Source organism: Balaenoptera ricei, chromosome 5, assembly GCF_028023285.1.
Source record: "Balaenoptera ricei isolate mBalRic1 chromosome 5, mBalRic1.hap2, whole genome shotgun sequence".
Taxonomy (NCBI): domain Eukaryota; kingdom Metazoa; phylum Chordata; class Mammalia; order Artiodactyla; family Balaenopteridae; genus Balaenoptera; species Balaenoptera ricei.
The window spans coordinates 116499888-116513031 of NC_082643.1; the positions used below are offsets into that span (position 1 = coordinate 116499888).

Sequence of the window (13144 nt, forward strand, 5' to 3'; positions counted from 1 at the left end):
CTGGAATTTTTCTTCTTTTATTCAGCCCATCTTCAAATCTTAACACAATAGCTTACTATACCTAAATTTATTTTTATTATCAAAGCTATCAGAAGAAAGGGAAAAGAGCAATGATTTTTAAGTGATTAAAAGATTCACGAGCTCTTTTCAGGGCTTCCTGACTGCAGAAGCCGGTCTTGCCTGTGGTGAGGTAAGGGAGAGGAGAGAGGATTGTGCACAACTCAAGCCTCAGTAAAGCAAACAAACAAAGAAAAAGGTGCAAGTAATATTTGGTATTATTTTCCTTTCAAGTTTTAGTTTAGGACATAATTCTGAGCCCAAGAAACTATTATAAACTTCCGATACTCTGTTAGGGGGGTCCTACCCTGAAACTAGGGAAGACAGGACAAGATGGACATAAAATAGGTTTAGTAGAAAAATCAGGAGATACATGTGAGTAACCATTATGCATGGGTAGATCAAAGCGTACTACCCAGTAAGTCTCAATCACAAACTGTCCTTCATTTGTGAAAGGACCGTTTTTCTCTGTTATTTCATATAAAATCCAACTGCTTTTAGCGTAACTCAGGAACTGGCTTTTTCATTTGATATATGGAAAGAATAATTTACAAAGGAACCAATAACAAATGGACTCAGATCCAAACTCACTAATTAAAAGAGAATTTAAAATATTGTCTTGAATCTACGGTTTTTACATCTATATTTCATCTTTCTACTGTAAGTTGTTTACTTAAAAAGATTCTGAATTTAACTTTCAACCAAGAATTATAAAGGGTGTATTACTGGCACCATAGCAGATGAACAAAAAAAAAAAAAAAAAAGAAAGAAAAGAAAAAAGAAAAAGCTAGAGTAGATAATAATGAGTATTTTTGAAAATATTTATTTTTTGGGAGAAAAAATAATTTCTTTGTGCTACTTCTCATATTGTTAGAAGAGGATAATCAATTCTGCAGACAGTAAGATATTCTAAGAAGTAATTTAACCTTCACACCAAATAATCAGGAAAGAGAGGTGAGATTTAATCAAATAAAAGGTGAAGATAAAACAAGAGTACTTTGCTTTTTACTACTGAATAGCGTTAAATTACATTTAATCTGTTGGAGAGGCACTAGAGAAAGTTGTTTAACAATAAAAATTACATATTCTTGTGTAATTATAAACTGTTATGAATATTAGGCATAAATGCCAAAAATGAAGAAGGTCATAGAGAAAAACTATTTAATTATCACTCCCTTAGAAGGTTGTTGGATTTCTCACAACACTGAAAAAGACTTTTGACTGTCATTCATAAAAACATTAGCTTTGTTTTCTTGGCATATCAGATAACATTTACTTACACTAACTGTTCTTTCCCATGTGACTCTCTCTTTCAAAGGGTTCAAAACTGAAATCTTGTAGCAATAGCCATTTAAGGCAATTTAATCATCTGATAACTACTGGGGATATTTAAGATCAATATTTATTGAAGTTAAGCTTATACAATGTGATTGGATTGATTCCTTATAAATTCTAGGAACCTGGAAGAGGACTGTATGCAGAGTGAAATAAAAGGGTAAAATTTTGTTAAAATCAAAAGAACAAACAACAACTTAATTTTATCTTGTGAAAATTAGAGGGATGATATTTGACCCAAGAAATTTCTGCAAAGCCTAGGGAGATCTAAAACTGAGGTTCAAATATTACTTTTACAGTATAACACCATGCCTCCAAGATCAGGTAAAAGAAGAGACAGTACATGCAAAATGAGGTAATGAGCACATTTTTCATCTCTTTGGAGATCTGTGTGTGACCTTGTGCAAATTACCTCCAATCTCTACTGTAAAATCTATATTAGGCTTAGATAATTCCTAAGGGCTCTTCCAGTTTTACATTTTAGGAAAAGGAAATTATATATATCCTAGATACCATAAATTATCACTCACAGGCATGGGAAAACTGCTTATATAGAAAGTAAAGTCTTTATGTATTCTTTAAGCTCTACCTGTCAGTGTATGTAATTTCATGTATTGTTATATATGTCAAACTATAAAACTTGTTCAATCGGAGCATCTTTCAGAAATATAATGGTTCCATATCAGAGTTAATATATAAGGTATTACGTTCTCCAAAACTTATAAAATTTTCTTTTCTTGTATTAGGATTAGTAGTTTTTAACTTAATGTTTATCCTATATGAGGAGAGGATTGATTCAACCAAAAACAACTTCAAAACTCTTCTTGAAAGGGAACACGAATACCAAGGCCTTTTCAACCTTATTACTGGAAGTCAGCTTCCCTAAACATCAGTACCTCTTTTATAGAGAGGGTATTAAGAATTTAGGTTTGGAAATGTCATTAAAGAATTGTGACTTTGGATAAGTCATATAGATTCAGAAAACTTTAGTTTCCCTAATTATTTTTTTAAAGTTTTTTCCCCAGCTTTATTGAGAATAGTTTCCCTAATTATTAAAACAAACAAAAAAAAATTGAGTTTGTACTAGATAATCTATGAGATCTCACTTATTGCAATATTATGATTCTGATTATTTATATATAATATATATTACATAACATTATATACAATATATATACACAGTATATATCATATACATAATACATAACAGTTTCTGAACTATGTTTTCCCACTATTGAGTTTCCCCACCTCCCAGGAAGAAATGACTAAACATCAAGAAATGATTAATTAACTGTATAAAATCACTTATATATGAAATTAAAAAATAAAACAAACTAGTGAATACAGCAAAACAGAAACAGACTCACAGATATAGAAAACAAACTAGTGGGTACCGGTGCAGGGTGGCGAGGGGCGAGGGGCATGACAGAGGTAGGGTTTTAAGAGGTAAAAACTACTATGTATAAAATAAATAAGCTACAGTGATATATTGTGCAGCACAGGGACTATAGCAAATATTTTAGAATAACTACAAATGGAGTATAACCTTTAAAAAGTGAATCACTATGTTGTATACCTGAAACACATAATACTGTAAATCAACTATACCTCAATTAAAAAATAAATAAAAATGATTAGTTAGGTACTACTTGGTGAGTAATGCCCCCTAATAATTTATTCAGTTGTTTATTTACATTCAATATCTTCCAAAGTTTATTAACTCCTCACCAAAATGATACGATGCATTATTTAACTCTAATAATTCTGAGAAGGAAATAAAGTGATCAAATTTTTCTCTGCTTTACAACGAAAACAGCTAGAAGTTAATGAGCAGATGGGATGTGCTTCAGCAGTTCACAGAACAGACCAGTGTCAGAAGTAGAATAAAGTGGGGTCCACTGAGTCTATAGAGTTTTCCATTAATACCACGTCTTTAATTTTCTATTGCACTTTATAATAACATATGAGTGATCGTGTTTATGTGTTTAGGGTAGTAGCTGTGAGAGGTAGTAGAAAGGATGTAATCATTAAGAGAATATGCTCTCAGGAAGGTTAACTCATTGTACTAGGGGTTCCAGGGGCACTAATACAGACTAGATTTTAAAAGACCACACAGCCCTTCTATTGGCTCTCTGATAAGGTAAGCCTTATCAGTAAAGGCTTACCTTAAAAGGTGATACTGATCTTCTACAAATATAAAGGTTTCGTCAAACTTTCAAAAAACTATCTTGCTCTTTCCAACATCTACACAAAGCGTAAATTCAAGTCTTTAGCGAATGAGATAACCCAGTAACAATTTTTCATACCGCCAACTGCAAAGTTGTCTCAAATATTGATTTCCTTGAAAATAAAGGATTATAAGTAGGTATTTTCTCACTTAGGACATCAAATTCGTCAGATCAAAGCTCTTGATATTTTTTCCTTTTCTTTCCCCAGTCTACTTCTTTTCAGATTCTTATAGTTGAATTTAGTGAGTGTTTTGCCTGTCTTCCTAGTTTTTCCTTACTGTTTTTAGTTATTTGGGCTCCACTATAGGTTTCAATAAATTCCTCAGTAATAATGCTTATTAAAGATCAAGCACAAAAACAATGGAAATACAGAATAATTTTGACAACAATTTGGATATTACCTTAAGTATTTTATTTTTCTACCTTAAAGGTATTTTCCCCTTATTCTGTAAATATGCTGACATACAGCTCAAACTATCTCATTTACCACGAATTTGTTTATACCTCAAGAGAAAATAAGCCATTTTATTCAAATAAAAGATGAACATAATGATCAAAACAAGCTAATTAACAGAAGCATGAGGTCAGATGTTCTCTCCAAATTTCATCAGCACCATAATGTTAGTTTAGAGTTAGCTACGCTCCTTCCAGTCTGTTCAAACAAAATTGTCTGACTAGCTGCTCCAAAGGCAGAGGAAAGATGGAGCTGCTTAGGAAATTGCCTGCACCTTCAAATTTGTGGAGCCAAAAGATACATGGTGCTTTTCAGAGACTATGTGGCCCACACAGAGAAGAGTGTCACCCTAGAGCTATTTCAATTCTTACCCAAGAAGATGGAGGTGATAAAAACTAGATCATGATGAACTGGTGGAGCACTACGGTCTCTGACTCTGCTCAGGTGACTACAACCCATTTCACACACTGCAGACAGAGCAGATCAGACTGAGACACGCTCCTCTTGCTTAAGATCTTTCCACTGGCTTCCCACTGCACTTAGACTAAAACCCAAACACACTAACCCGGTTTACAAAGCCCTACCACCAGGTACTACCTGTCCTTCTGACTCATCTCAGGTCATCTCCTCCCATTCACCCAGGGCAGGGCACCCGCTGGTCCCCAACTCCTCCCCTAACAAGGGAAGCTCCCTCTGCTTGCAACCCTTCCTCCCTGAGCTTTCCCAGGACGGTTTCTTCCTGTCATTTAGATATCAGTTTAAGTGTGACCTCCGCATACATACTGTGCCAGACAAGACACTCTAAAGCAGTGACAAAGACTCTCTCCTTGACCAACCTTTAAAGAAGCTCCTTTAAGCCCTCTTTTCAGCTAAGTCTTGTCCTTTGAGGCCCTGTCCTCGACTGCCGAAGCTAGTTTTAGCAAAGACTCCCGCTAAGTCACCCTCCCACTCTTGATTTTTGCTCACCCTTGATATCTGATCAAGTTCCTCATCACCCTTCCTTGATATCTAAATTCTTGGTGTGCCATTAATAAGAATCTTGTTATTCTAGGCCATTTTCAAAAGAATCCCCCTACTTTTGATATCTCCTCTTAATAATTTTCTACCCACTGACCTCTCATTCTGCTCCTTGGCCATAAAATCTCCAGCTGTCTTTGTTATAATTGGAATTCAGCTCAGCTCTTTCTCCAACTACAGTAATATTGAATAAAATCTATCTGTCGCCTTTAACTAGTAACTGATTCTGTCTCTCTTTGACAGTAGCCACCCAATGCCCTGGTATCAAATTAGCGTATTTTTAATTCTCTGCACAGAACCAATCCCTATGACATTATGACAATGGTTTATTTGTTTATGGCCTATCTCCTTACACTAGGGTGCAAGGCTTGGGAAAAGCAGGAACACTGTCTCTCTTGATCGCTGCTTCATCACCAGTGTGTTGAGCCTAGAACATGGCCTGGCATTGGCTACACACTCAATAAATATTGTTGAGTTAGACAATTAAAATTTATATTTTCATGGTTTATCTAAAGAGTTATGAAAATGCACACAAGAGAATGCTGAAAATTAGCAATATACATAGATTATAAAAGGCAGAAATGGATATAACAAGTATTAAAAATTGTTCCCTCTAGTTTCTTCTTCATACATGATTGTGTCTTCCAAATTTTCCACTAAATGTGTATATTACTTTGAAAATCAGAAAAACATTAAAAAAAAAAAAAACACTGAAGAAAAGAAAGTGGTTTAGTGAACGACCACTTTTAGTTGGTTTAATATGTTTCTTTGGGAGAAACCTTTTACTCCCTGTAAATTCTCAGATTATCGATTCTGTGCCGAGAGAGACACAAAAAAATAAAAATGTAACAAGCCAATTTTCACAGGGGAAAAAATTGACAAAAATAGTCTTTCCTTCCTTGAAGTTCTAAAACCTGACAGATTTTAAGAAAACCAAGCAAATAACAGAACAGAAGAAGAGGATAAGAGTCTTATATTCTTTAGATATCAGACTATCTACTTCAGGGAAGTCAAGACCAAATGCTGTCTTCCTTCGTAATCTGAACTAGCAGCGAGTAAGTGCGAGTGATCCCTGTGGAAGTGTCAACAGCACCAAGACCTCCACAGGAACAGCCACATTCCGCTCACTGCACGCCCGTCCCAGTTCACCCACAGATGTCCACTGTGGTATCTATCTGTGAAGCGCACCTTCGTTTGCAGCTGCTTACTACTGTATGGCATTACCGTTGTTGTTGTCTCATCATTTTTCTTTACATGAGTAAATACAACATTGTCACATTACATGACATGAAGACCCATCGATTAAGATAAAATGAAAAACAACTTATCCTCATTTCTCCAATTAGAAAAAAATAAAAAAAAGCTTTGGTGGAATCCACTGGGCAAGCTCCTGCCTCAGGGCGTTTACAAAGGCAGTTTGTTCCCTCTGCCTGGAAAGCTTCTTTTTCCCCAGAGAGCCAAATGACTTGCGTCCTCCTGTTTTTTAGGTTTTCACTCAAGTTTCATTCTCGATAAAGTTATACTGATCAACTATTTAAAATGTAATCCCCCAACATACCTGTTTCCTTTCCCTGTTTTCTCTCCTAGTAACTATCACAATCTAACATCCTATACTTTGTTTACACTCTGTCTACCCCAACAATGGAAGCTCCATTGCAAGGCAGGAATATTCGCCTGTTGTGTTCCCACCATATTCCCAGAATGCTATGAAAACAAACCAATTTTTTTTTTTTTGGCTGCACCAGGCAGCATGCGGGATCTTAATTCCCCAACCAGGGATTGAACCCGCACACTCTGCAGTGGAAGTGTGGAATCTTAACCATCAGGGAAGTCCCCCACTATATTCCCAGAAGATTAATTTGTTAAGTAAATGAATGATATGAGTGAATTTGCCACTGTTATGGTTGAGATTGTGTCTTAGAAGTTTAATATATCTGTGATTTATACCCTGAAGTATAGGATCACTAAAAATCTCTCTTGTGGTTAGAAATGGGTCTGAGAGTTCAAACGACCTGAGAGAGAGAAGAAAACCTCAAGTGAGGCAACCAAGGAGCTATGACGTTGGCTGCTATGGAGCCCTGAAAAAATCCTATATTGTGTCAGAGTGTGTTGATGGTGTGATATCACAAAACTTTAGAACTTTCCCCGGTGTATGACTTCCCCTTTTTTGGGAAGGTTATTCTGCATGGGGTGTCAAAACGAAAATCATTCTTGTCTTACTTTGGGTTTCTTTGGTTTAACTGTGGTCTGCTAGAGGAAATGGAGGCAACTACTTTCATTATCTATAAAAATTGAGTTTCAGGGCTTCCCAAGAATCCGCCTGCCAATGCAGGGGACATGGGTTCGAGCCCTGGTCCGGGAAGATCCCACATGCCGCAGAGCAACTAAGCCTGTGCACCACAACTACTGAGCCTCCGCTCTAGAGCCCGCAAGCCACAACTACTGAAGCCCACACACCTAGAGCCCATGCTCCACAACAAGAGAAGCCACCACAGTGAGAAGCCTGCACACTACAACAAAGAATAGCCCCCACTCGCCGCAACTAGAGAAAGCCCGCGCGCAGCAACGAAGACCCAATGAGGCCAAAAATAAATAAAATAAAATAAATTTATTTTTAAAAACATTGAGTTTCATAGAAGGATCCTGATTAAAAACAAAACGAACAAGCAAAAAAAAAACTCTCCTTCATAAGAATAACAAGTTCAGTAAACTAAAATTGCATTTTATCTTAAACCTGAGCAAGGAAAGCACTCTTTGAACTATAGTGGGTCATTATTGTATAATTTCTCTTTAGTCAATATTATGGGCTGAATTGTGTCCCTCCAAAATTCATGTTGAAATCCTAACTCCCAGTACCTCAGCATGGGACTATATTTGGAGCTAGGGTCTTTAAAAGAGTAGTTAAGTTAAAACGAGGTCATTAGGATGGACCCTAATCCAATATGATTAGTGTCCTTACACGAAGAAGAAATTAAAAAAGAGACATCATACAGAAGGAAGACCATGTAAAAACACAAGGAGAAGATGGCCACCTACAAGACAAGGAGAGAGGTCTCAGAAGAAACCAACCCTCCCTACACCGTGACCTCAGACTTCTTGTTTCCAGAATTATGAGAAAATACATTTCTCTGTTTAAGCTACCCAGTGTGTGGTACTTTGTTATGACAGCCCTAGGAAAATAATACAGCCAACCAAGAAATGCCATAGACTTTTATCAGGGTAAAATACTTACAAAAAGGTATATTTACATTTCAGAGGTTGTTTTGTTTTCTCTCTAAACCAGAAGGCACTTATTAGACAGCTGCTAGTTTGTTAATGCATCAGATTTACTTGTTAGTGTCTATTTAAGTAACCCACAAAATGCAGGATACTATAAACTTCAGGGAAGGAATAGACACTGAATGGCCCTATACATAAAAATAGAGAAATATAAACCTTCTCAGTGAATGATTTTGCTAATTCTACTTCATGATTACTCCCTCTCTCACACCTTGCATGTCAGAAATACTTTGGCTGACAGTAGAACTGACAGAGCTGGGACAGTAACATTTTTCGAAAATAAAACTATTGTCACAGAATATAGCTTCTTCTTTCCTTTGTTTCTTTCTTGCATTTGTTTTATATTCATCAACATTTTTCAGTGTTGAACATTATCATGCTATTATATTCATGAGGGATAATATTCTAAAACAATTTTACTAGTTTCTTGAATAGAATCAGTGATTACGAGATAAACATTTTACAGGATAGGTGAAAAGTAACTTAGGTGACTAATATAATGGCCTAAGTTCTGTCTCTCTGCACTTCAGTAGCAGCAGCTGAACAATCCTTAAAGATACATAAAAGCACTATTCAACTAGTAATACCTTATATTATTTTTAAAGTGTTTGTAAGAAAGAACAGCTATCTTTTGAAAAACTTTAAAAAAACTTTGAAGAAACAAATGTAACCAAGATCAAAAGTTAGGAACCTATTTGTTAATTGCAAATATTCTAGTTTATTAAATTAATATTTTTAAAATTGTGGTAAAATTACATAATGTAAAATTTTAGTTAATATTTAAAATATACTGAAAACATGTCCTTACCAATATTGGGGTGCTTCAAAAGACGGCAGATTCTAGCTTCCCTTTCCAGTTTCTGATGATCTATTAAAAAAAAAATAGAAAAATAAATCACAGCATTTAGCAAAAGAGATTAAATGACAATAAACAGCATATCAAAATGACATAAAGCCTTCATATTTACTTATCCTTTGGTTTCTTTTTTTTTTTAAAAAAAGTCATCATTTGAATTTGGAATTAGGTGAACACAATAGTTCAACAATCTGTTTTTATTTGCTTGAAGCTTGATAGAATGAGGCATAAAACAGAGCTGAATTCAGACTTTTGCTGGAGAAAACAGTAAAAATGGCACAATAGTATTCTTTCTTATCCTTACCCTAGGTATATGCTGTTACAACAACTTAAATACGCCAATATAGACATACACATTTAAGCAAAGGATACCTATCTGGCAAATGGAATGCCAATGGAACCACTGCTAAATAAGGTTAATCCCAGTTTATCCCTAACAACAAAGTGTTCCCTGTCCCGTCATATTTTCTATCAAATACTCTTCCCACAATTTTTGGTCCAACTTTCTAGACATATGATGCTTTTCCATATATCAAGAACTCTCCAAACACCAAACTGCTTGCTCATCTCCACCCTGCTCTGTTTCCCTAACCATTTCCTTGAAGGGGCACAGACTACGGTAAACTTGCATTTAAAAAATCATCTGATACTCTTCTTGGTTTCTTTGTAGTAGTTCATATGCACATAATTATAACCAAAATCACTAGCCAAAACACAAAATAAATGGCAGAGAGAGGCAAGAACACCGCAGAAATACATGTTGCCAATAAAAGAACAGTACTGTAGAGTGTGGTCCTTATTGAAAACCTTCACATAGAGGAAATGATTTAAACCTTACAATAGCCCTCTAAGATAGGCAATATTATTATCCCTACTTTACAAGTACAAAAACTAAGGCAGAGAGAGGTTAAGATTATAATATTCATAAGTGGCATCTACCAAATCTGCTCTCATTAACTAGTGTCATAAAACAGCCTTAAGAGAATGAGGGGGGCACCTACCTAACCACCCACACAGTTTATGCCAATGGTCCTCAAACTCTGTGGTCTCAGAACCCCTTAACACTCTTAAAAATTATCAAGGACCCCCCCCCCAAAGCCTTTGTTTATGTGGATTAGATTAATGTTTATTTTATTAGAAATAAAATTGAGGCAAACTTTAAACATATATTCATAAATTCACTTAAAAACAATAATGAACCCATTACACTAACATAAGTGACTGCATTTAACTTTTAAACTTTTATTTGGAAAAAACTGAAACTTACAGAAAATTTAAAGAATAAGAATAGTACAACATGCACCCCAATATTCATTGCAGCACTATTTACAATAGCCAGGACATGGAAGCAACCTAAATGTCCATCAACAGAGGAATGGATAAAAGAAGATGTGGCACATATATGCAATGGAATATTACTCAGCCATAAAAAGGAATGAAATTGGGTCATTTGTAGAGATGTGGATGCACCTAGAGAGTGTCATACAGCGTGTACAGAGTGTCATATACAGAGTGAAGTTAAGTCAGAAAGAGAAAAACAAGTATCATCTATTAACGCATATATGTGGAACCTAGAAAAATGGTATAGATGATCTTATACGCAAAGCAGAAATAGAGACACAGACGTAGAGAACAAATGTATGGATACCAAGGGGGGGGGAGGAATTGGGAGATTGGGATTGAAACATATACATTATTGATACTATGTATAAAATAGGTAACTAATGAGAACATACTGTATAGCACAGGGAACTACTTAATGCACTGTGGTGACCTAAATGGGAAGGAAATCCATAAAAGAGGTGATATATATATATATATATATATATATGATTCATTTTGCTGTACAGTAGAAACTAATACAACATTGTAAAGCAACTATACTCAAATAAAAATTAATTTAAAAAAAGCATAGTACAAAAAACACCTGTGTACTGTTTATTCAGACACATTATTAACATTTTACCCATTTTTTACATCATTTACACTCTCTCCCTCCCTGTATATGTTCGTGTATATGTATACATATATTTATCTAATTGACACACATGTATATATAAATATAAATGTTTATATTTATACCCAAAATAATTTTTTTAAATTAATTAATTAATTTATTTATTTATTTATGGCTGTGTTGGGTCTTCGTTTCTGTGCGAGGGCTTTCTCCAGTTGCGGCTAGCGGGGGCCTCTCTTCATCGCGGTGCGCGGGCCTCTCACTGTCGTGGCCTCTCCCGTTGCGGAGCACAAGCTCCAGATGCGCAAGCTCAGTAGTTGTGGCTCACGGGCTTAGTTGCTCCGCGGCATGTGGGATCTTCCCAGACCAGGGCTCGAACCCGTGTCCTCTGCATTGGTCTTCCCAGACCAGGGCTCGAACCCGTGTCCTCTGCATTGGCAGGCAGATTCTTAACCACTGCGCCACCAGGGAAGCCCTCAAAATAATTTTTAATGAACCAGTTGAAGGTAAGTTATAAACATCAAGGTCCTTTACCCCTAAAATTTCAGTGTGTATTACTAAGAATTGTGATATTCTCTTACAATCATAGTACAGTTATCAACTTCAGCAAATTTAACATTAAGACAATAATTTACCATCCACACTCCAATTTTCTCAATTTAACCCAATGATGTCCTTTACAGCATTTTTCTCCTTTTAATGCAGGATCCAGTCTAGGGTCAGATACAGCATTTAGTTGTCATTTCTCTTTAGCTCCTTTAATCTGGAATATTTCCACAGTTTCCCTTTGTCTTTTAATGACCTGACATTTTTGAAGAATACCATCATGTCTATTTTTTAAAGAGACTATTTCTCATTTTGGTTTTGTCAAATGCTTACTCATGATTTGATTGAGGCTATGTGTTTGCAGCTACAACATGTGTTCTCAGCTAGAACATTATCCTTCTCAGGCTATCACATCTGGAGATACACATTGTCCAACTGCTCCTCAAAAGCGATGATAACTTGGATCACAGGTCAAGGTGCTGTTGAATTTCTTTGCTAAATAATTATCTTTTTAATTTTCCTTTATAACTAACAAGTATGTGGGAAGACATTTTAAGACCATGAAAACATCTTGCTCTTCATAAAAATTTCCCCCTAGATTTAGCATCAGTGATGATTCTTGCCTGAACCAGTCTTTACTATGATGGTAGCAAAATGCTGGTTTTCCAACTCCAGCACAGTAACGTATTTTTCATGAAAAATACTATATTCCCCTCTCCCCTCCAAAAAAAGTGAGAAGAGTGGGACTGTTAAATTTTTCCAATCTCTTTGATGTCTGGCTTAATGGCCAACAGCTGTATTCTCGTGTTTGCTTCTATATTCAATATGCTGCAATATGTTGTGTATATGAAGAGAATCTGACTCACAAGGTTACATAGTTGGACAAAGAAGAAGTGTCGTAATAGCTTTTTCAGATAATTGTGGATGTTATTCTTTAATATTATACCAAAACTCCATGAATCGTAGTTTCTTAAAGGTTAGTTGCAATGTGAAACCTGAAACCTTATCAATAAACTTTATGAATCATAACAATGAAGTTATAAACTTTAAGTCAAATTTATTTTCAACACTGTATATTGTCCAGTGTAATAAAATTTTACCCTGCTACATTAAAATCCATTGTTCTTTCTTGCACTTTGAGTCTTTTACTCAGGCATAATTTTAAAATATGATGCAGTGGTCATCTGGAAAATATTGGTTCAGTATGTTATATAGTTTTTGCTGACACATTTCATTACACACTATCAGAAAAGTAACAACTGTTAATATCACCATGAATCTCGTCAGAAAATTCTTTAAATTTGGGAATGAGTGTAGTTCTCACGGGCAGATACAAGTTTTCCAAAATTCTAATTTTTGTTTGAAAGCTTGAACTGTGTTATTGGCAATAAATGCTATCCGTTGTTTTCCTTGAA

The 13144-nt window shown here is 35.4% G+C and overlaps 1 protein-coding gene across 18 annotated transcripts in view; it reads right to left on the reverse strand.

Annotated features, from left to right (window-relative positions):
* Positions 1–13144, reverse strand: part of CAMK2D (calcium/calmodulin dependent protein kinase II delta) — a 284880-nt gene that overhangs the window by 185670 nt on the left and 86066 nt on the right. For all 18 annotated transcript variants that reach the window (XM_059923487.1, XM_059923503.1, XM_059923490.1 and 15 more), the window contains exon 3: positions 9179–9238. In XM_059923487.1, coding sequence (XP_059779470.1) covers positions 9179–9238 — 60 coding nt within the window. The remainder of the gene's footprint in view (positions 1–9178; positions 9239–13144) is intronic.